Below are 25,646 nucleotides of genomic sequence, written 5' to 3'. Positions count from 1 at the left end.
ACTTTTATAAAAAAAAAACAACAGTTTATTATATAACAGTTTTTGACAATAGACCAATGGCGAGTAAGTAGAACTTTACGGCTGTTCTTTTTATATATAAATGCTTTGTGTGCTGTGAATGTCTGGTTTAATGAAAGATTGTTAGTTAATTTTTGGCTGGATTATATGACCATCCTAATGAATTTAATAATATAACAGAATGACAGGACATGTTTAAGCCGAAAAGTGTGGGGCACTAATTGGACTGAATCCACCAAATGCATATGTGAGATACATTTGATATCCCATTTTTAAGAACAAAACAATACCTAATTAATAGCCCTGTTTTTACATTGTGAGCTTCGACTTGCCATCTTGCAGTTTCATGTTACATTTAATAAATGTTATAAACAAATTAATAATTCAGTAATTGGCTTTTGGCATTGCATAGTTTAAAAATAATTAGAGAGATGTTAGAAATTTGCTGAAGATCCTATTAATTAGCAAAGAATAGCCCAGAAACAACACAGTATAGACTGCAGGGTATTTTGTGCACTTAATGACTAATTGTACTTTTAAAACCCTTTTTTAATATATTCAGGGACAACAAGCAAATTTGTAATTATATACCTTCTTACCTCTGGCTTTTTTGCACTGTGCTGTGATCAAAAACTCAGGGTACTGTATACACTGATTTGTTCCTAATTATCTTGTCTGCGTCTGCACGAGGTCAAGGAACAAGGAGAACATTGTTTCCGTTTACCCCTTGAATTTAATATCCTCGGTGGCAGTTCCCATAAGACCTCTATGCCCAAATGCACTTGTTATCAGTCCTAGAATTAGACATTCCCTACATAGGTTTAGCTAAGACTTCTCCCCATTTCCCTCAAAACACAAGTGCTTCCATTCATCTAGTTGTGATAGGAGGAACATCTAGATGGAAAATTCAGATGTGAAACAAACACTCTACACCTGATCATCCCTCTACATTTCTCGAATGAATCTTTGGCAGACCACTAAATCTGTTTGCATAAAGGACTGGTGAATGTATTCAGAAAGGAAGAAGGTTGATTAGGGGCAGTGTTTAACACTTATTAGAGTTGGGGGGCTTGGGAGTCTTTTCTTGTTCCTAAACCTGGTCTGAAGGCTTGTGTTCTTGACAGTGCAGCTAAACTGATCTTGTCCTGCATCCCGTAGGTTTAGGAGCCAAGGGCAACCTTGGGCAGGTTCACTTATGGGCTTTTTGTCCATTTACACACTTGTTTCATTATTGTTGCGGTTCTTGTTTAGTTTGATTGTGTTTAGCTTCCACAATTATAAAGACCTAAAAATACAATTGGTTGATGTTGGCTCAAGGGTTTACCTTCATATTGTTGGATACATAGGGCCAGATTTATTAAAACCCCCCTGGCTGGAGAGGATACACTTTTAGTGAAGCTGGGTGATCCAGCAAACCTGGAACAGATCTGGTCCAGAATTTAAAACACTTGCTAGCAAATAGCAAATGACTATTAGGAAAATCCATTGCAGGTTTGCTGGATCACCCAGCTTCACTGATGAAAGTGTATTCTCTCCAGCTTTGGACAGCTTTAATAGATCGGGCCCAAAGAACTAACTTTATGGTTTATTGGAGGTATAAAGCTTATCTGCTGGCTAAATGTGTACTTTGAGCAAAGGGTGCTTTTATGTTTTGCTGCATATGACTAATTCACTCATCTGTGAGCTCACATGCAGGTTATTTATTAAAGGCTGGGTCTACACTGATATTTTTAAAAGCACATGTAAATGTTCCCACTGCATTTATATGGATTTTTATGCACGCTTATTAGCGTTTTAAAGCTTGCCTTTAAAATGCTGGAAAGCATCTATGCTGTGTTTTCCTGCATTTTTCCCACAGTTTCATGCGTTTACGTTTCAAGTGCTTATAAACGCGGGAAAACACCGCATTGAAAACAATGGAAGCGTTTACCCGCGTTTTTTGGCATCTTCCAGTGTAGACCCCGCGTTTTACATTTTTAAACATTGCAAGAAACGTTATAGTCACTGCTCATAAACGCACCTCAAGGAAACGTCCTGGTGTAGATTAGCCCATTGGAATGCATGGGGATTTCAAACCTGGGCTTTTAAAGCCTCATGTTAAACCCTACGGAAAACGTCTGTGTAGACTAAGCCTAAATGAATGAACCACTACTTTAATTTTCCTTTATGTTTTACTTTTAACAATGTATTGTTACACTGTGTTACTTATCACACACTGCATTACATAGGAGGGGCTGGATTTTGACAGTTCCAGTTATGTTCCCACATGCCATGCTCTCTATGTAATATGGAAATGTAGCACATGTAGGTGTAGCAGAGATCACAGCGCCCTTAATAATGCTTTAGTGTTCTTTTCTATTCAGAAGGATGGAACTATCTTTATTTTAGGCATTATCAAGGGTCAGCATCTACTTCATTAACTGAAATGCTGACCTAAAAGTAAAAAAAAAAAAAAAAGTTAATCCTGTTTAGTTTGTGGCTGTAGCTTTCTATCCTCTACACTGCTATAAAGTTATAATGTTGATCATTAGGGTAAATAAGACTGATTACAGTATCTCAGCCTAGGCTAAATTACTAATTGGAATACAAGTGCTGCTGTAAAAGCAAAAACCTTTTTGAAAAATAAATATATAAAATATATTTTTACTGTTTATTGTGACATGTTAGACAATAAATTATGCAGACTTGATTCATCCAGAAAAGGATGTCATAGAAATACATGGTATTTAGGTGCCATCAAATTTTCCTTCCTATTTAATGAATGAAATTAGGTAATGGTTAAGCTAGGAATGGTTTGTTTCTTAATTTACATTGTTGTCATTTTTAGTTTAGACAATTTATTATTGAATAAATACTTATAATTGAATATTCCATTTCACTGTTGTTTTTAGACCCCTTGTTACCTGATCTTCCATAACTTTTCGTAAATCCATACTTGTGCGTGTGATGAAGTCTATTGGTGGAGGGGGAGATGGCTTATCAAACATAAGTTCTTGCCTGTTAAAAATACAAATACATTTAAAAAAGTATAACCATGTAAAAACATTAAACACATTTTTACTGTATCTTAAAAACAGGTTACACTATGTAGTCTGCCTTATATTGTGTGGTTGGCATGCTGATCCAGGGGTATCAGAACTTTCTGAGTCACTGACCTGAAACATGTAGGTCAGATCAGGACCACTTCATTTTCACTCTTCAGATTTACAGTACATGCTTGTTTCAGATCAGTGCATCAGAAAGTATATAACAGCTAGGCAACTAGCATTTTTACAAGAAGGTCAGCAACAGAAGCCTCTGCACTTCTCTTAAAATAGGTTTTCTTTAGGTATCTATTTACATGATCATCACTAGCTTTACCTGTGGGTGTTGGGACTAAATGAACTCCTGTGTGGTAGTTATGTCATCCTGGTGTGGCCAATCAAAATGGCCATAGATAAAAAGAAGAATTATATATGATAGGTTTAGATATTCAACTTGGGGTGTCACACATGGATTGTCTTAAAATGAATACTTGGTAATCAATATTTAGTTTTGTTTTTATGGGTGTTCATTAAAAAATCACAATATAGTAAAAGTATTTGGGCAATGGTTTAGGGTTTCCATTTGAAATTACTCTAGTTGGATCAAAAATAACATCTAAAAGGAAACGTAAAACTTGACTATATATTTGGTTTTTTTTTTTTTCCGCTTTACCTGTGCGTGTTGGGACTAAATGAACTCCTGTGTGCCTGTGTGGGAGTTATGTCATCCTGGTGTGGCCAATCAAAATGGCCATAGATCAGAACAAGGAGTAGAAGAACATGCCAATGCCCACACAAGAATGGGGACAGGTGAGTATACACTTAGTTTAGTTCGACTTTAATGAAACATGAATTTATCATGTAGACCCTAACAATGAACTTATTTGCAGTCTTTTGTTATATTTTTAATACCATAGAAAATAATTTGTTATATCTGTTCGATTAGTGGAAAAATACATGTTGGTGCGGCAAGAAATCTTTTGTGCCGATAACTTCATATCTTGTGTGCTGATAACATTGTGGACTACAGTACCACACTTACATGTTGTGGGCAACAGAAGAAGTGTGGTTCCCTAGTAACAGTATCTTGTTTCAGTTATTCTGCTATAGATGGGTGAATGTTGTCATCCTAGGACAAGAAATGCATTACTAGAAGAAGCACACAGAGAAAATACAGATGCTCCTTGAGTTACGATTGCTAAAGTTACGATATTTCGAACTAAGGATGACGATACTAATATGGAAGTTTTGTGCGGAAGCCAAAACGTAAGACTATATGCGGTACGATACGTTGGTCATGATGCCAGGACGTATGCATCTCTCGCCAGCGATCAACAGAATTACAGTATAAAACACAATTCACACAAAAATAAAGCTGGCTAACCCCACACTGCATTGTGGGAACCCCGTTTTGTTTTTCCTAGCCCAGACCAGTGCAGCTCTGGCATGTTGAAAATGAATGGATGTGGAGAAAATGTCTAATTTCTCTACATGTAAAGGCAGACAAAAGAAATGTAAAGGTTATTTTCTCAAATTAAACAATGTAATGCTAAAAGCCTATTTGCAATATAAATAGTGGTTAGCGGAATTCTTTAATGCTTATTATATGCACAAGAAATACACATTTCCTTTTGTGGATTTAATAGGAAATGTGCTATGCATCTTCTCCAAACACTTTGCATAATTGTATTTATTTCTGGTTTTGTCGTTCCTCTCTTGTGCTTGCTGTCACCAACATTTGAGCTAGCTACATGTCTAACAAGGGCTCTTCAGTGTCTGGCATATCAAACAGCTTCATGTCCTTTTCTTGCATATTTAACACGATGTACTGTAAATTAGTGATCATTCAGTCCCTGCTCAAACCAAAAACAAAACAAAAGATGATTTCCCAAGAGGAACCAATCACACACTAAAAATCCTAACTGAAAATAAATGTTTGCTCAAAAAAGCCTTGAAACATTAAATCTATAACCAAATATAGGACCCCCTTATAATCAGTGTGTTCTATAGCGTATAACATCTTCACAAACTTCTCATATGTCTGATCTGAGCAAAGAAAAGTTTTACATCACTTTTAAAACTACCTATGTTTTTGATTGATATATATTTAACACACTGGAATAACTTTGGCTACAGCCTTACATGTAACATTTTACGGATTTGAAGGATAGATGTCATCCAAACCATTCCTTGGTTCCATGAGGTTATTAAGATTTCCTCTCCATAGGGTGCCTCATTGATGCTCAGTCATTTTAATGTCTGCCATTGGTTGACCACTATAGAGCAGTGGTCTCCAACCATTTCGGTCCCACAGACCACTAAAATCACCAGCTCCCGACCACACATGCGCGGGGAGCCGGGTGTCACTCAAGGGGGGAGAAACTCTCAGAGTGACCTCATTATGACATAGCCCCACCCACTCTCCTATCGCATATCTGAGCCTGCAATGGGAGAGTGGCGGGTTGTGTCCATGGACACAACCGGACCACTTCACTGAGCCTCGGAACTGTACTGGGGACGTGGTCCGCAGCTCTGGCCAGTGTGTCCCCCCAGCGGGGTTCTTCTCCTGACCCCGCTCGGGGTTGCACCGGGCAGAGCCGCGGACCACCAAAATTTTCTCGCGGACCACTAAATGCACATAGTTTGTGTGTTTTGTTGATCTCCGATAGTTGATATTGCACAGATTGACTGTAATTAAACTGTGTCAATCCTGGCATTTGCCTTGACCCATGATTCTTTTACTTCTTCCACCTAACACAACAACATACTTGTGAATGTTCCAGTATTGAACTTTAGTCTCTGCTTTTGACCTGCTCATAACTTGATTTTTACTAAACAATGCCTTTTCCCTTATGTTACTTACAGAATACAGACCCATAAAAGGGACCTTAATGTTATCAGTTAAAAATGTTAAAGTTAAAAATACATTTACTTAATTTGATTAACTATATAAAACAAGTGTACAAAGACAAGTGTACAAAAAAACACTTGTATAGGTCAATAAAAACACAGGTTCATAATTGTTTAGTACATTTACCCAAAATAGAACAAGCAGAGGGGTTTTTTGGCAAGAAAGTATTGTATTAATAATATATTCTCAAAATACAATACAAATCAAACAATATTTTAATCTCACAAGATAGGATAACAAAGTAACACAATTTACTGGCCAAAAATCGGGACAATAAGCAACTAATAAATATAAACAATAGGTGGGTTAGCATCAAAGTCCCATTAGTACGAAATCAGCAAAAGGAAATTAAAAGATTGCAAATGTGTGAACGCATTACCGACACATTCCCCCCGATGTAAGCTTCCTCAGGGGTAGTCGCTCGTAAGCGGAACACTGTTAGGCGCTGAAAATAATAATATAAATATTGGCAAACACAGATCAATCATAATATAAAAAAGTAAATAGTGTTCATATAATCTTGTGACATTATTAACAAAATAAATATTAGAGTACTAAAGAGTACCTTCATATGTGTGGAATGCTGGGAAAATTGGTATAGGGCATTGTCTCCCAATGGGAAACATGACATAGATTTACATCAAGGTCACAATACCATAAGGCAAAATAAAAATATATGTATATAAGTACAGTACAGAAAAACAATGAATGAGATAAGATGTTGAACTCACATCCACAGTCCACGAATTACCCATGGTAGACTTCACCAAGATTATAATGAAAAGGATTTCCCACACAGTAGTTGCTGCCTATATATGTAATGGGTAGACATGAGTGAATTATGTAAGGTCAGAGAATAGTATAAAGGTAATGAAAAGTGTGAAAAAAACCAAATGTTGGACATACCACAAGGAAAGAATGAATTGAGAAGTCAGGCTTAAGAAGTTACAGAGTCGAGATAGGAGAGGATGTATCTAGTCCCAACAATATGGGGCATGTGCTGGATTGGCTTTGTTCGATTTCTATTGTTTGATTTGTATTGTATTTAGAGAGTTTATCAATACAATACTTTGTTGCCAAAAACCCTATGTTCTATTTCATAAATTCTTTGATTTGGGGTTGGCAATACCCCGCAAAGGCAAACTACACATATTGTATAAATTTTAGGGACTAAATCACAACACCACTTAGCCTATAGTTAGTACATTTCCACTATAATAGTTGGTAATATAGCAGTTGAAGAAGATCAATAATCGTGTATTTTAGAGATATAGTACAATGATTGAAGTATAGTAAATCAGAACATACATATCATATAAACTGTCAAGCACAGTGGTGGAGGGGTGATGATGTGGACTTGTTTTGCAGCCACGTGACCTGGGCACCTATAACAGAATGGTTAAAAAAGAAAAGAATGAAAGTGTTGCAATAGCCCTGTCAAAGACCAGACCTTAATCTAATCAAAATGCCATGGTGGGATATTAGGAGAGCTGTGTATAAACAAATGCCCACTCACCACAAAGAACTAAAGCAATATTGTAAAGAGCAGGCCAGAATTCCTCCACAATAATTTGAGAGACTGATAAAGTCATACAGAAAACAACTACTTGATGACTAAACAACGACCTGATGCTAAAGTTGGTTCTGCAAGCTACTGATTAAAAGTACGTACTTAGTTTTTCATACATGGCTTTATTTCTTTATGTTCGTATGTGTAAAACCTAAACAGGATGCTTTTTCTCATGAATGTACGTTTGAAAGCTGCAAATTCTCCCCCATGTTTTGAAAGAAAACTACATATCCTTGAAGGAAAAATCTGCAATCAGAGAAAAAACACAATATCTGTTGAAGAACATGCACTCAGGAGCTTAATGCTATAATTTAGGATTACTGATTAGCCACAGAGCTGTTTTTGTTAAAGATGATACTGAAAAAAATGACACAAACGTCATCAAATTTCAGAGTAAGAAAAAAGTACATGTAAACAATGATAAAAGGAGAGAAAAATATGGGGATTTTTGAGATTACAACATATTAAATATGGTAGTATTTGTCATTATTAGTTCTTCAGATAGTTGGTGGGTTAATTAAAGGCCTTTGATTTCTTCCGAATCTGTCAGTTGAATACACTTCTAGTTCTGATGTCTTTAATTATTTTTGCAATAGACATAAGACAAAGACAATAGCTCTAATTTCTTTCATGAACAATGGTATATGAACACAATTCAAAGTCACTCACACAAGGCAACATGTATACTTTCAAGAACAATGCCAAAGCCTAACTTCAGTATTTAGAAAGTGAACCTAATTATCGGGAATGCAACCTTGCAAATTAGTGCTCATGAAGTTTGATTCTTATCCAATTCAATCGCTTGGCAATGAACTTGATGCTTGTAATAAATAGTGGGCAGTATATTATTAGCTATGGTGTGTACTCATAGGCTACATTTGTCTTTCTTATCTCAAAACTAGTGTAAAGGTCAAACTATGCATGCTACTGGGTGATTTAGCCTCCTGTTAGCAATCCTCTATTTCAACACATTGATTTCCACATGTTGTCAAGCTGTCCACAGGAAGTCTAACTGCTGGGTAGCCTAGTCCTAAGGATATTAAAATATGGAAAATATGGAAGCTGACATTGCTAACCTCCTTATGACAATTTCATTTGGCTGTCAGACCTGCATTCTGGTTTGTAACCATTATACTGACCAACAGAAAAAATTATATTCAGGAGTCCTGATTCCATCATTGGGCCTATATTATCAATGAAATCCGCGCTCACTGGTCGCGCGTACTTTCGCGCCGTTATATCGAGCCGGTTTACCGCGGGCTGGAGTCATATGCGCTCGTTCAGTCGCATCTCACTGCCAAGCCGGATGCTTGCCTTCATAACAAAATGGGCAATAGGGGTCGCGCATCCGCCAATTAGTGATTATAAAATATGCTTTTTTCTTGGCGCACATAAATGTTTTAAACATTTAAACAGCGCAAACATTTTTTTTTAGGGCTAAGGGTAATATGTGTGCCATTAGAAAGAATGCTTTTTTAGAGGAACAGTGACTTTTAATGCAAGCTCGCCAGTGTAAAGCTGCCGGAGATGCGCGGCTCGATGCGCGCGAGCGAGCTTCCGATTTTGCTTGATGAATCAGCCTCATTGTCTCACTTATGGAAACAATGATACACATATGAAAGTAATGGTACACTCATGGGTGAACTGCTGAGGGTCTCCACCTACAGATGTCTAGAGGAACTCCTTATCTAAATGTAGAATTCTGATGTAAAGGGCTGATTCTGATGTAGGAGGGGGCTCTGATATGAAGTTGGGGACTCAAATGTGAAGGGGTGGTGAGCAGTCTGCTGTAAAGGGGGCTCTAAAGTTAAAGGGAAGACCAGATGTGAAGTGGAGACTTCAATGTAAAGGAGTGCTCAGATGGAAATGGGGAAGAGTTTAGACTTTAAGAGTTGCTCTTATTGTGAAGTAGAAAATTCTGATTTAAAGAGATGCTACTCATGCACTGGAACCCCTATATTTGTAACTAGAAGATCATCACTTGTGGTGACACAGAAGGTAGCCCTGGTCCAAGTTCAACATCTGGGCCCATATAAGAGACAAAGGAGATCAGTAGTGACAAACTCCATCTCTCCTCTACTGACAGGTTAGTTTCCTTTAAGATAACTAATACACAGAGACTTACATATAGAAAGTTTACTGTGAATGATATTATTGTGTTTTATGTTTTACAGCCCAATTCCAACTTCTGTATGAAATAAAATAAAGGTAGCCACACTAGCATTCTACTATTCTCTAAAATAAACTCATGTATTGATATGGTTGATATAGGTGTCTTAAGGAAAAGGGTGGTATTCTTGCAACATTCTTGGATACACTGCCATCTGAAACAGAAGCTGTGTAAAAGTCAAGTAATTACAAAGGTAATGTAGACAGTTCACTAAGCAAAAATAATTACTCCATTGAAAGTGATATTTCCCTTAGATTATTGAATGTATAAAAAAAAATAATTTTGCAAAGAATTCCCAATCCCCCCCAAAAACAAAATAAAAACAGGATTTTTGCATGCACTTTGTTAGATGGTTTTACCTCATTTACTAGGCTAAGTGACATATCCCCTGAACAATGTTAATTTACTTTGCAAACATTGCATAAATATTTTCTTTAGCAAATGTTTCTTTTGAATAAAGTTGTTTCTTAAGATGGTGTTGTTTTTTTTGGGGGGTTTGTTATGTGATCTCCTTTCCAATCTCCTAGGACACACAGTTTAAAAAGACAATTGTGATTGTTTGAGCCTAAATCAAGGGAAAGCAACAGGTAGATTGTAATCCATCAGCAGATCATGTCACGACCTCTGTCATGCTTCCCAATATGTCCAACATACCTGATGCTGATCCATAGGCAGACAGTGGCTGCAACGCTTGGTATGATGGGTGGTAATTTCACAAAGCTCACTCCATCCAATTGAGATAAAAAAGGGACAAGGGTTGATATACCTTTATGCTGCACCTACCACAGGGATTTGCGAATTCTGCAAAATAATTGTAGTATTGGATTCTGGTCTGGTAAAAGACCACCAGGAATGACAGGGATTTAATTTGCTGCAGTTTAGGTTAGGCTTACACAGACGTACTTAGTAGTAAAGGATATGTGCTGTTGGAGAGGTTGGGTACAGTCCTGGAATAGATGGATGGATAGTATAGACAGTGCTGAGGTGAAACTTACAAAATTGTGTAAAGTGGTGTATCACTGCTTGGGTAACAGGTCAAAATGTATGTTGTTCTCATAGACTGATTACAGCCAGCTAAGCCGAATCCAGCCAGCCAGGCAAAAATCTAGAAAGAAATGAGTTTAGACCAGCCAGCCACATACTCAGCTTAGTCAGGCATGAATGTAGTAGACCAGCCAACCCAAAACTCAAGTCAGCAAGACTAAAAAAAGAAAAGAAGAATACATATACATTTTTGGATTGTTTTACAATCACATTTGTATTGGTATATTTTTCTAAGTTGTATTTGAACCTTCTTTACTTTTTGACCTTATGTTTAATGGGGCCTTGCTGCAATAAAAAAAAATGAGGCAGCACTTGGTGATTATTGATCTCGTTTATGATGTTCAAGTCGATCTCTACCCCTCCAGGGTTGCCTTCACTGGTCCTAAATTCCTTTATTAAATCATCTTTATTACTAAACTTTTTCTTCATAATAAAGTATACCTAAAGAAAAAATATTTTGGGGTAAAGAGGGTTAAGAGCGACTGCCATGTTTTTGGCTGTTTGTATGTATGTTCTTAATTGTCCTGACCACCAGTTTCACCTGTACTGAAAGTAAAGGTAAGTCCAATCACAAGAACAGTTTTGTTCTCTACCTAGGGAAGTTCTGAGGAATAGAACATTGTTTCAGTTGACACTATTAACAAAACGTGTAAATGTACCTTTAAGTCTCCATATAATTATGCACAAGATTTTATCCAGAAGAGAATTATTCAAATTGTTTCATTAGAGGGAAGTTGTGTGAATCTTTAGTGAAAATGTTTATAATTAGCCTCTATGTATCTACTGGTATCATACTGTCTCAAAACATTTACATATTCATCTATAAATAAATAATCTTTTTACATAAATCCATTTTAGTGGCCTATTAACAAATCCTGCTTTACAGATTAAGGTAAGAATGCGTTAAGAATTTGATAGCAGAAAGGAGACGAGATAATATGAAAGGAGTGAATCATCCTCCCTCATCACTAGCCATTCCCCATGACAGGCAATTTTCAAATATGCTATGATACAGAAACAAATGTCTTCTTTACACGTTACTAAATGCTTAACATCATCATTTTGCAATTCCACTCATGTACCTTTAATCCTGCGTATGATTGATCTGCACATCATTTTATCCAGAAGGGAATTATTCCAATTGTTTCATTAGAGAGGAAAAGGCAGCGTTCATTGATAGACAAGTAACACTACTAAATTTGACATTCAGTTCCCCTTCGCTTCATGATTAAGAGGTGTAAGTAAAAGATTTCCTATACCAATATTAAGACTGTAAAAGCTAAGATAAAGAGTTCAGAGTAAAGGAAAGCCTTTAGCCTAGAGTACAATTCACAAGTAGACAATGCTCCCTGGAAAATTGCAAATGCGAATAAGGTGTACAAAAATAAGAAATGCCACTTTACATGCTACGCCTGTAAGTGACAACCACGGGAGGAATAGGTCCCAAACGGACATACAGAGACGACACACCTGTGCACAGTACTGTATTTGTAGTATATCCTGTTTCTTTTGACAAATACAACATTTTAAAATTCCTATCAATTTCTGTCTTGTTCACGATAGAAAAAAAGTTACAACTCCTTTCAAATTTCTTGTTGTCTACCATCACATGACCCTTACTGATGCCTCTTCCAGTAATAAGACCAGTAATCTAGCACTGCAGTCCTTGTCAGCAATATCTGGATCACCTGTCATGATACCATCATAACGCTGAAATTCCAATTGAGAGCATCCATTTGCTGGACATCCAATGGAAAGTAAAAACAATACTGTACATGTAGCACTCATGTTTTACGTAGTAGCAGAATTTGGTTCCTTGTCACTATTTGATGTAACACAACTCACACTTTGATTGGCTGGTAGAGGATGACAGCATTTTCTCTTACTGGCCAAGTAGGATAATCTGGAGAGTGGGGATCCCCCCGTAACATACTTCATAGAAAATGGGTCGGCATACACTGTCTTTCATGTGTAGGCTGCTGTTTAATCTTAGCTCAAGCTTGGATCATGCTACAGCACAGGGACTCAGGAGTTGCTATCATTTCCCTTACCTGGGAGCTTAAATGTGGAGGAATGTATCTTTGAATATTTTTTAATCCACTTGGTTGATAAACCTGGAAAATACCCAACTAAAGACTGTATTCTCAGAATAAAAGGCTGAAGGGCTAGGAAGGGGCATTAGCAGTAGGCAAAAGAAAATATATTTCAGGTAGGTGTTGCTCATTGCTCATTACAACTACTTCTTTTTTTCCTTCTAAGAGTTATTTTACCTGAATGTGGGATATTGATATAGGCTAAAGATGAAAAAATAATAATAAAATAAATATAAAATATAATAAATATATAATAAATATAATATAAAAATATAATTATATTATAAATTATAAAAATATAATAAATATAATAATAAAATAATATAAAATAATAAAACAAGCTGTTAACATAAACTGAGATGGTTGCATTCATCCACAGGATCCAAAGTCATATACAGTGTAAAGCATTATACTGTATTCCTTTACAGAGTTAATTTATGTAGTCAGTGATCATATGATCACCAATGTATGCAGCCAGCTCAAGCAAAGCTTGGCTCGATGGGACTTTGTGCCAGATGCTTAAATATATTGTGGGTCATGGAGCTCCCTAGATGGATTATGATAATGAAAACTGTAGCTGCACAACAGCTGGAAAGCTACAGGTAAACAAACCATTCTGCTTTGCAATTTAGGGAAATAAAAATGGTCTAAGCTTTGTTGTTAATTCAATATGCATCAACAAAGAAACAAAACAAGCAAGAATGAATTATTTTAAGACTATGTAAACATATTTAAGGTTTCTAACAAGTTCTTACATATCTCCAAGACATGTGCTTTTGCACAATCGAAATAATGGACCCAAAAAATGAAGTTTAATTTGCTAATGTTTTGTCTTCCCCATCCTTAAATAAACACACTAATAAAAATGTTTAAATAAAACCTTTCCATTTTCATAATAAACTGTATTTTAGAACCAGCGACATCAACATGAGTCTATACCCTTGATTTATTGAACTCTCTGAGACTGGAGAAAATACACTTTCATTAGTAAAGCTGGGGGATCCAGCAAACCTGGAATGGATCTGGTCCCGGATTCAAATCTTTGGCTAACAAATGGCAAATTACTTTAAAGAAATACATTTCAGGTTTGCTGGATCACTCAGCTTCACTGATAAAAGTGTATCCTCTCCTAGTCTTGGAGAGCTTTAATAAATCAGGCCCCATATGTTTCTCAATGCAATACAATACATAGGTTCCTAAAAATGTTTCAGTACTCGAGAAGGAAGCAGCGGACTGGAGTCATGCAAAATGCCTTGATGAGTGGATGTTAGTCTGGAGGAGTGAGCAGCTCTAGGCATGGTCATTTTATGATGCAAGTCTATTTTATTGAAATAACTGAAACCCACTTCCAGACACAAAGAAAATATCAGATCAAGGGTGTGAAAGGCCCTAAAGTGGGGGAAAAATAAATCTGCAGTAAGGAAAGATTTAGTTATGGATGTCATGCTTGGAGGGACAAAGCCTTTAGGGGGTGCTATGCACTAAGAAAGGGTAAGGTGCAGAATAGGCAGCTGCCCAGACTTCTCCAGAGCCTCTAGTGGTGAGGATGTTGCACTGCAGGCTGCTGCTAAGTTAGCAGGTTGCAGCCCTTGGGCACACCAGGGGGCAGAAGACCAGGCAGGTTTTTATTGCAGAAAACGGCAGGTGATATCCTTTCTGCAATAACTGTTCTTACCTGCCTGATCAACACCCAGATGTAAGCCATCTGACATGAGACACCCGCAATTGCAGGTGATGGGAATGATGGGAGGAAGGATGAAGATGATGGCGCCCTGCGATGGAACAAGGACAAGTCCAGTTTTTTCATGTTCCCTTTAAGTCACATATCAGAAGGTACGCAAATGACAATGTTTGTAGATAATTCATGAATATGATATGAATATAAATGATTAATCAATAGAATAACAGCTACTGTAAAATAATACTTATTCATAATCCACACAGGGAAGTAGCTTTCTTCGATTTTAGCTTTGTGACAACTCCTTTTAAGAAAATCATAAATTTCCATAAAAAAAAATACAATTGCTTGCTGAATTATAAAAACAAAGTGCTTTTTCCATTATGTTTTAGAATATGTGCATGCCATGCACAGCAGTTCAGTTTTATAAAGCAAGGGAATAAATAAGACATTTTGACTATTACTTTGCATTATGTGTCATTTCAGGTTATTTTTTTTATTAAAAGAACAAAAGAGAAAAGTTACTTGAGTGCTACAACTTGTGATTAAATTACATATTCAATAGTAAATTTGAAAACTGGTGGGGCTTTTTTCAACATTTGTGACAAGGTCGTGAGCATATTAAGTTTATTTACCTAGGACAAGGTTTGACATTGTACATGTAGATTTACCCTCATTAGTCCTGGTGATCAATGTTACCAGGGCTGATAGTGATAGGACATTCAACATTTTACAGTGGTCACCATACCAAAAAATATAGGCCAAATCCAATGGAGGCTTATTCCAGTGACAGCTTCTTAACCAGAATTTCCCCAATTTTGTAACCAAAACTATGATTAGGACAAAAATTACCTTGCTGGGGTGATATTCTATAGTCTGCAGGTATTCACTTATCCTAAGGAATAAATAGGAAAAGCAAGCCAAAAGACTGAGCTTACCCAATCCTGAGCCCCTAAATTTTAGACAGGGGTGATGATCTGCGTAGGTATTTGTTACTTCACATACATAAATGTATATTGAGTCTGTTGCTCTCTACAGGACTGAGTGGCAATCATTAAATATCAATGATTTTCCTACCTAGCTTCAGACATTATTTTTATTATTACTACTACACAGTATTTAAATAGCGCTGATGCAGTGCTGCACAAAGTCCATAGTCTTGTCACTAGCTCTCCCTGAAAGGGGCTCACAATCTTATACCCCTACCATAGTCACACTGTCACCAACACAGTCCAAGGTCAATTTTGGGGGGAAGCCAATTACCTCACTGCATGTTTTTGGAATGTGGGAGGAAACTGAAGTACCCGGAGGAAACCCATGCAGACACAAAGAGAACATACAAACTGCTTGCAGGTAGTGTCCTGGTCGGGATCCGAACCTGGAATCTAGTGCTAGAAAGGCAAGAGTACTAGTCATTGACCCAACCATGCTGCCCATGTGGGCTTTTATTTAATGCTGTCAAAGTTTTACCCTGATATTCCACACATATTAGGTGACAGGTGGATATGGTGCTTACCCAATAAGTTTGCAACCAAATAGCACATTTATTCTACTAAAATATTTGTGTGCAAAATTGAGACCTGCAGAGAGCTATTTAGGGTTTTATGTATAGAATTTAGTTACTCAGTGGTTTTTACATTGCTATATATATTATATAGCAGTTCTAAAGACTTTAGTCCACCAAACGGCCTAGTTTTTGCAGAAGTAAGTTATTCAAATGAGCTATAGAATACTTCACTTTCTTCTTGGCAGACCCCATAATCCAGGAAAGATGGTAGTGTGGTGTGATTAAATGAAAGTGAAAGGGCCCTAGAAGAGCTTTATATGTTTTTATGCACTGACTATACCTATAAATAGTGGCGCATGTGTGCCTGAATAAGTGGTACTTTGGAAAATATCAGAAAACAAACATCCAGGTGCTGACAATGCCTGGATGAATATGCATTACAGTACATATAAATACATAGTATTGTCCTCACCGAACCGGAACTTTTCACTTTTCAGGGAAAATGCAGGATCCAATGATAATTTCTGTGTAATGATCCTATATAAGAAACATGAGCATATGGGGACTTGCCATCTATGGCAAATTTTTAAAAGCTTTATTTTTATTTTATCCTGCAGATATAAACTGTAACAGTTTCTGCTTTTTTCCTATTCAATTATTTGGTATGATTTCTTGTTATATGCTGATTTCCACTGTAACTACACAATAATATTGCATATAAAATAGTAGCATCATAAAATGTTTTGAAATGTGTAAAACATGTTAAGAAATCGATAAGTGCTTTAATAAATCAATTTCATATTTACAGCTACTTTATAACCTAAGGTTTAACATACAGATTTAGGAATGACCTGCATCTTATATGACAGAGCCTTGGATAGTTCACAGCTTCCCCCTAACATGCAGTGCATGTGAAATTCTGAACCACAATAAACAAAGACTCCAGCATTTGATTCACCTTACTCTTTCAATGATCAGAAACCACTGAAGCATATTTGCCCAGTTAAGGCAAAATTCTGCAGAGTCAGCATGCATCCGACTGTTGACCATTAATATTATTATTATTATTATTATTATTATTAATAAAAAGGATTTATATAGCGCCAACATATTACGCAGCGATGTACATTAAATAGGGGTTGCAAATGACAGACTAATACAGACAGTGATACAGGAGGAGAGGACCCTGCCCCGAAGAGCTTACAATTTAGTAGGTGGGGGAATTTACACACAACAGGATGGGAGATATGTAGTGGTGGGAGGTAGTGGCAGTTTCAAAAGACAGAAGAAGATGGGTAGGCAAGTTTGGAAAAATGGGTTTTGAGTGCTCTTTTAAATGACCATAATTTCCAGCACTAATTTCCATACAAAAATATTTGTTTGTGATATATATTTGACATTACTTGGTATTCTGTTACAAAAGAAATGTTCTCTTAAATTGTTTTGTTATTACAACTTTATACAAGGACAAACCTTATATTTCCATAATGTAATGTTATCAGTAGGTTGAAGGTTTATTTTGTGAATGAAGCCACCGGCCTGTGTGTGAGTACATGTCAGAGCTGATATAGTGATGAAAAATTGGAAACAATTCGGATTTTTGCCTGATCTTTAGAAGAGCTCTCAACTTCTAAATTCTGAGAGTGAGAAGTAAATAACCCTTTCTTTCGCAATGGGCATTGTTCAGGGCACATTGATCTACAGCAAGTTGTAAGGGGAAAAACCATTTCTACAAGTCACAAGTTATACAAGCTTTACAGATATTAAAGCTTTCTGGCATTTATATTAGTTTGCATATTTCTCCAATGCTTTGTGTGCTTTAATGTGCTCTACAAAAGAATAAAAAGTGCTATCAGCAGCAACCCTGTCACTAGGAAAACAATTAAATAAAAAGCTCAGGGAGAAGGAGACATGTCATACCACACTTATTTATCCTGAGGCCTGTTCACGTAAACTTTGCCCTGTTGTTGTAAATCAACCTGAAAGATCTTGACATTCAGTCCCCATGTCACTACTCCACACAGGGTCACTTTAAAGGAAATCTATCATGAAAGAAACAGTGCTGATATTAGAAACCACCTCCTGAGAATACTATAGCTATTGGTTCCAGTTTTTTCATAAGTATGCATTTTAGAAATTCTGTATGTTCTTTTTAACTTTCTTGATTTCCTGTTTCAGGATAGAAAATGAGGAAGTATGTTTAAATTCTAAAGGTCAATTCAACAGTCAAAAAACTAGCATTTTCAGAAGTTACAGGATGTCAGCAATGGAAGCATCCATATTTCTTTCACATGGACATCACATTTATCAACTATATACTATTATCAGAGTATATACACAGATATATATATATATTTATATATATATATATATATATATATATATATATATATATTATGTATTGTATTTTTCAAATTAGTTGTTTATTATGCCCAGTGAACAGGAACAAATCAAACGGCTCAGAAGGATCACGATTGCAGTCATTAACATCAAAGGAACAAATATACAATGTAAAGACAAGTTACTGTAAAATCAATAGGCATATAGACAGGTCTGGTCCTTAAGGACCAAACACTAATCATTGGTAGTTAAGCATCACAAACTATTTATATGTGCAAAAGTTACAAATGGGAAACTCATGTATGATGTACTGTATGTTACAATATTGTACAAGTACAGGTACAAAATAGGAAGAATGAACAAGAATGCATGCTGTGCTTTCAGCCAGTTTGTTAGCCCGGGTACTGGCCAGATTATGAGAAGAGAAATGCCTTGTAATACAGTCATAAACAACTCCAATATATAGATTTTAGCTCTTGTAGGTTTGGGCCTGCTCATTTACGGCCTGTCAGTTTTAAGACTGAGAAGAACATGGCTAGGCTGAGGCTGGAGAGCAGTGGGGAGAACAACGCCAACCAGGGCTCTCACATTTTTGTTCTTGTTAGGGTGGGTAAAGGGGGGCTATTGGACAACATTTAATGGATATGTATAGCCAAATAAGTTTTGGTTTTGGACAGAGCAGGGGTGGACCCTTTATCAGGTTTCTTTTTGCACGCTACCCCTGCAAGGTGGATTCACTCTCATTATTCAGCTTAATGACCACTATCACCTAGAAACAATGAGAAAGTAATCCAAAACAAGTCCTGGGAGGATATTTTTTGTTCTGGTGACAAACTAAATAAGTCCTTTATTATTATTAGAGAACTTTTATTGGGCCACTAGGAGAAAATGTAAAAGGATATTCCCCCACTATGAAACAGACAGTAATGAGTAAAAAACTGATGGGTTTTCATTTTTTTCTATGCTATCCAAAACTAAAACAAACTATTTGTCTTTTTAAACACTCATAATTTAATTTCCAGAGCAAATCAATAAGTTATTGTCCACAACCTAGAATTGGAGTTATACTGGACATTTAAGTAATAGAAATAAATAGGTTAGTAACAATTTCTTCACTTTTATTATTATTTACACTACTACTAATAAAATAATAATCTTTACTGGAAACTTTTTAGATGTATTTGAGCGTACAGGAACAGTAATAAATTATACAGAATGTGATAGGCATCCATTATTATTCATCCCTTTGTTTGAAGTTCAGTTTACATCCTGAATCTAATGCACCTGTTTCTTTATTCATTTCTACAGTTTCTAATAATAAGCTCATTAATATTTTACAGACAGCTGTTTCCTTTTTGGACACAGAACAGAAAGCTTTTTTATGTTTATAGCTGGAGATCTTGTTTGTATGCGAAAGAACAGGTTCAGCATTGCTGCTTACAACAGTCTGAAAAACAAACTCTGTTTATTGATTTACTGTACTGCCAAACTAGGTGCACATGATATAAAGTTCAGGTGTTCTAAAATATTTTACAAAAAATTGAGTGCAAACAATAGGTAACTAAATTATAACCCAAACAAAAATTGGTAAATTATTGTAGCTTTTAGTGCACAAATGTTCTTGTAAGGAGTTTACATTTAGGGGGTGCAACTCATGCGTCATGACACCAAGTCAAGGGATATGCTTGGGATTTTGCTGGTGGGAAAGACTGGCACTGGCTCCATATGTATACATAGTAAAACTGTACTGCCTGTGAATTTATGACACATAGAAGAACTTTTTCCTGAAGGTTCTTATTTAAGCAGGTCATGGCACAGCTAGTAGTGGTAGTAAGTTAGACTCAACTCAGCTTGTTCTGTAATGATGAAAAGCTTATCAAAGCTGATTCCTAAGTTTTAATGAGTGTCAGGAATATACTCCAGCATTCATCTCCACCAAGTTAACATAATCATCTTAATCCATTCCCCATGGAACACGTCAAGGCAGATATTAAAAAAGAGAATTGAACTGGAGGAGTGAAAGTTGCTGTTCTAATTATATAATCGCATCCCTTGGTATTTAAAAATCTAAAAGAGATTAATGTTTTTTATGTCTGGGTATGCACTCGCTATTTTCAGAATAAAGATACAGCATCATACACTCACTGGTCACTTTATTAGGTACGCCTTGCTAATACCAGGTAGGACCCTCTTTTGCCCTTAGTACTAATATGATTTTTTGTGGCATAGATTTACTACTTAATTAACATGTAGATCAGAAATGTGAGTGTTGATCTGCAAATGGCCAAGATTGACTAATCTTTTTACAAGTAAAAAAAATATAAAAAATGTGTGCTTGTTTAAACCCTTTTAAACTCATAGTTAACTAATCAGCCCTAATTAATATCTTCCCTAGCTTTCCCCTACGTATAGTTTTTTTTTTTACTTCTCAGTGTTTTGACCATTCTTATATATTTATTTTAGTATTTTTTAGGAATTTGTCATCTGAAAAAAAAAACATACAGAATGTATAGATTAACATGTATAACATGTATTAATAAAACTACTTCTATTAAAAACTAACATGCTACCATTAACAGAATTTTTACCTATAGATTTATTTGCAATGTCAACATAAAGCCTAGAGTGTTTCTGTATTATGTTATTATCTTAGATAATCAGTGAGACTTCACCGCAACCAGGTTTTTCAAAGGATAGTTTTACAATCTTCATTTATCAACACACTTTAAATACAAACTGTCTGTGTTGCATCCTATGTTGTGAATTAGTTTTCCATATACCGAGGCTGTTCAAATCTGACTGTTGGCTGTAAGCTCTTTTTAAATAGTTACAATTAAAGAGAAAGCATCTCCCTATATTATGCTTTTACAAATGACACTATTTCTAAATCATCTGGTTTATAAATGAAGCATGTGCCTGACTTCCCAGTGAAATGCACAGTATGAATAGTGTTTGACCTCCATCGTGACAGTAATATTATTGGCAGTTGATTTACTATTGGGAATGGTTTAGTATAACAAATAAATCAGAGAAAATACAACCCGCAAATTACATTTCTCAAATCCTTATTAGTCATGAAGTCTCCTACAGTTTAGATAAAAACTGCTGAAAGATGACTATTTTGTGACAAAAGACATCTCTATGGTTATTTTCAGAACAATCTGTATTCAAATACAGCAACTGTGGCACATTGAAATGAATCTTAACACATGCATACCTGCTGAGTTTACTTTCAATATTTCCCTAAAGGTATCTACTATAGCTAAGAGAATAAACATACTAAAATAAAAGCATTTTGCCTGCTGAGTTGTAAACTGCATCATTCACTCCTCCTGGGCATAGACACATCAGAAATGCAACATGTTCTATTTTAAGGAAGATCACTGATTACTAAGACTGCATATAATATGTTGTTGGACATAACCAACTGCAGCTACTTTGGAGGTGTTACTCTACCCTTCAGTAAGTTTACACCACCAACAGTATTATTTCTTAAATCTCAAATTTTGTTCCCTAAGCATCCTGCCCAAAATTTTGATTGGGGCAAGGTTAGAATCCATGTAAGGTTTTTAGTGCTGCTGAAGTCAATATGGGCAAGATTTTTCTTCATTCCCTGCTCAACAACCAGAGGAAGAGAGGAAAAAAAGACAAATGCAGCACTTAAAAAAAAAGTTCTAACCTTTCCTCACTTTTACTTTCTGTTTGCATTTAAAGGAATTTCTCATCCCATCAATTAAACCTAAAAGTAGTTGTAGTTTACCCCCATATCAACCAAAGAATGTTTTGTTTTTTTACCACAAAAACAGAACTACTGGGGTTTTGATGGTTTGAATGGTCATTGCAAACTCTTCATCTTTAGAATGGGCTAAAAACTTAGTTGCAACATAATATTTTTTAATATTTTTTACTACTAAGAAGTAATTGAGTAGGGTCTGGCCACTTTATCTCAAGAAGACTTACAGCTATGAAAACAACCAACATTTTCATTGCTGACCATTTTGTAAAAAAAAAAAAATTACTCTGCCATACTAGTCTACATGATTCCTATGGAAGTTTACTTTAATACATAAAGGGATAGGGGTTGGCAAGTAGAGGAAAGATCACATTTTGAGTCAGAGTATGGGATCCAGCTTCTATACCAATGTATAAAAAGGAAGCCAATAAATGCATCTTTAAAGCCTAATTTGGTGTTTTAAAAATCCTTCCCATCCTCAGTTGAATAACCCTTTGCTTTGAAAAAAATGTGTATACATAGCACTTTTCTGAGTGTCTTCAGTATGATGATGCCATAGGTCTACTTTACCCTCTTTTTGCTTTGGCAATGGAAGAATCCAATATGGCTCACTGAGCAGAACTGTATAATAATTGCAGGTTACTTATGTCCTAGGCTCAGAGAAAGTAGTTCAAAAGATGCTTAGTCAACTGAGTAGTGTTAAAGTGGTGAGAGGGTGCAGGAGAAGTGCCGGATAGTATAGAAGCCGGAGACGCTTTTTTTAACTTAAAGAACTTGCTGTCGGATTTATGAAATATTTGCCTGGTCTAGGCTTAGGATTTAAGTACTGAATATTAAAAGTATGCACTAATAACTGTTCAGTAACCAACTGTAAAATACATGATAATTACAATGTGAAACTGAGAAAACAACAAAAGAAATCGGTTTACAGATTTTATCACAAAATGTAAAACCTTAATATCTGCATGAACAAAGCAATTAATCTAAAATATATCATTTACATGTAAACTAAAATGACTATCCAGGAAAACTATTATTTCTTCACAAATTACAAATGTTCTTGCTATTAGTCATGCATCATACTTACAAACTATACTCCAAATGTACTACATTCTTTAAAAGCTGCTATGGGATTTCTTTAAGTACAGGTAATATATTGTGGCACTTACAGCGGATATTTACACTGGATGTGGGGCATTGTAACTCCCAAAGAGAACAGTAATTGTTTCAGACCCCATTTCCATCAGCAGTAGCTGATGTTTTTATTGTGATTGCCACTGGTAAGAACAAGAATGGCCTTATGCCAGGTAACGGAACAAATTACAAGTGAAAGCTTTTAAGACAATTTGGGTCTCTTTGTCAGGAATGTTCACCTGATGAAAGTTTGTATGTCGTGGTAAATGCTTGCAATCTAAATCTGCCCACATAGCCAATAACAGTATTATTCTACCGTCCATGTATCCATTACTCAAGTAACCTGGAAACTGCCACGGAAGGCAGACACTTTCACTTTTGACACAGAGTTCTTGACAGGTCAGCAATATAAAAGAGTAAATTAAATTAGCAATGATTAAGAGTTATGTTCAAGAGTGTAGGGCTTTTGGATTTCATTTTTCAAAGTGCAAAATAATGCATTTACTAAGTACACATACAATTTAAACTGACAATAGAAAGATAAATGGCACTTTACTGATTGCATCAGGAATAGGGTTAATTAAAGCATTTGACATTCTCTTTTAACAATTTCACCTTCAGCATGACATTTTTGGAATAGAGAAGATCTTACTTTAGGATTATAGTAAAATGTAAACTGATTAATAATCATTATTTATATGAACAATCACAATTCCTACGTTATGTCAGTCAGTGTTTCCATATTCCAGTCTCTTCTTTAGAAATGACTTTCCTGACCACTCAATGTTAGTCTCAGAATGTTGTGATCTCACACTGTTTATGCTCTGTCCACCCACAGAGATCCCTCAGCAGAATCATCAGGTTTTTGGAATAGTGAATTGCAAGAAACTGGTCTGTAGAAGTTTTTTTTAATACCAATGAAAACAATGTCAATATTACACAGGTATAGAGGAAGGGTAAAGAAAGTAAAGTGATTATCTTAAACCCTATGCCCTGGGAAACCCTTTGGCCATTCCTTTCTGCTGCTTCTGGTGCTTACGTAGCATAAATAGCGACCTCAGTGCCAAAGGGTTGCTGTCTGTGCCTCCAGAGTGAATGCTGCTAAAGGCAGAGTTCCCCACATTCATGCATTCGCCAGCAGTCCCCTTTAGCGATGGAACTGGAGGCCATCAGCTGAACAACTGTGTTTTGCAGGAAATTGGAACCGAAACAGAACCCATAACCCCAGTGACTGGAGAAGATGTCGAAAACGAGTTGGTCCAGAATTGGCCTCCAGAAAAAAGAGGTTCCACTCAGTGTCATAACTGCTGACTCAATATACAATTCAGACCTGGCCCCCTCCATCACAACACTGCACCCCATTTACTCAAAGCACTGCTTATACCCTTCAGTTATACATCTCTCCGGAGAGCCAGACCCCCCTCAGCCACGATGATTGATGAACAACCAGTGTTGCTTGTTCATCCTCCCCTCTTCATTGAACAGAAGGGTGCTGTGTGTACAGCCCTCGTTCATTCATCTTTCCCTGGAAACAATCACGAAATATAGTTTCCAGCAAAGGTATTCTTATGTGCACACACAGCACAACTCAGTTGCAAAGGATAATTGTTTTGTTGATGCATGTACAATTTACATAGGGGAACCTCCAGGAGGGAAGCAGCATACACCCTATGTTCTTGTAGCAGCTGTTCCTTGCCATTGTAAGAGGAAGCTGAATGGTAGATGAGAGAGGAAATATTTATTCGATTACATTTACATCTGCCCCTCAGTTTACCCTAGTGGTGGCCAGGAGAAGCAGCTAATATTTGGCAATCTGTTAAATGCACTATTTTGCCTATTATATATATATTTTGTATTTTTTGCAGCCATTCCTGGGATCCAGGTTTGGTACCTCCACAGCCACAAAAGTAGAGGACCCAGATACAGATCCATGTGCTCCTTGACTGGATAACAAGGAGCACATGGATAAGCCTATATCCCTGTACTCATTGTGCTCTCTACTGTTGTCAGCTTGTTCTTTTATAGAGTCTGGATACTGCAGATCTGACAGATTATTAGTGCTGCCACTTCCTCTGTTGTACAAGAGACTGCAGAAGGCTGCTATCAAGACAGCTGTTGGGTAGTTATGCTAGTTCTTTATTTATTAAAAATTAAATGAACTGGGCTTTTTTATAGATGCATGGGGTTTCCTTTAGATGTCAAATCTCTTTGTATACTTTTCATCCAAAATGTATTAAGTGATATTTTGCACCAAATCCCCTTTTATTTTTTATTATTTTTGCTAATAAGTGATTTAAACTAGTGATGTTTTAACTTATAATAACTTTGCTGTACATCTAATTTATTGGCATTTCAGACATCCTTTGAATTTTAAAGTAAATATCTTCAGTTTCCCAAACTATTAGGGAATATAAACTTGTTCTTG

The 25,646-nt window shown here is 36.2% G+C and overlaps 1 protein-coding gene across 1 annotated transcript in view; it reads right to left on the bottom strand.

The window, feature by feature from the left end:
- TMEM232 (transmembrane protein 232) overlaps positions 1-25,646 on the bottom strand; it is an 88,832-nt gene that overhangs the window by 4,817 nt on the left and 58,369 nt on the right. The window contains exon 14 of the mRNA XM_072416098.1: positions 2,922-3,015. Coding sequence (XP_072272199.1) covers positions 2,922-3,015 — 94 coding nt within the window. The remainder of the gene's footprint in view (positions 1-2,921; positions 3,016-25,646) is intronic.

The sequence above is a fragment of the Pyxicephalus adspersus genome, chromosome 6, assembly GCF_032062135.1.
Source record: "Pyxicephalus adspersus chromosome 6, UCB_Pads_2.0, whole genome shotgun sequence".
NCBI lineage: Eukaryota > Metazoa > Chordata > Amphibia > Anura > Pyxicephalidae > Pyxicephalus > Pyxicephalus adspersus.
This window is presented reverse-complemented; position numbering and strand designations above follow the sequence as displayed.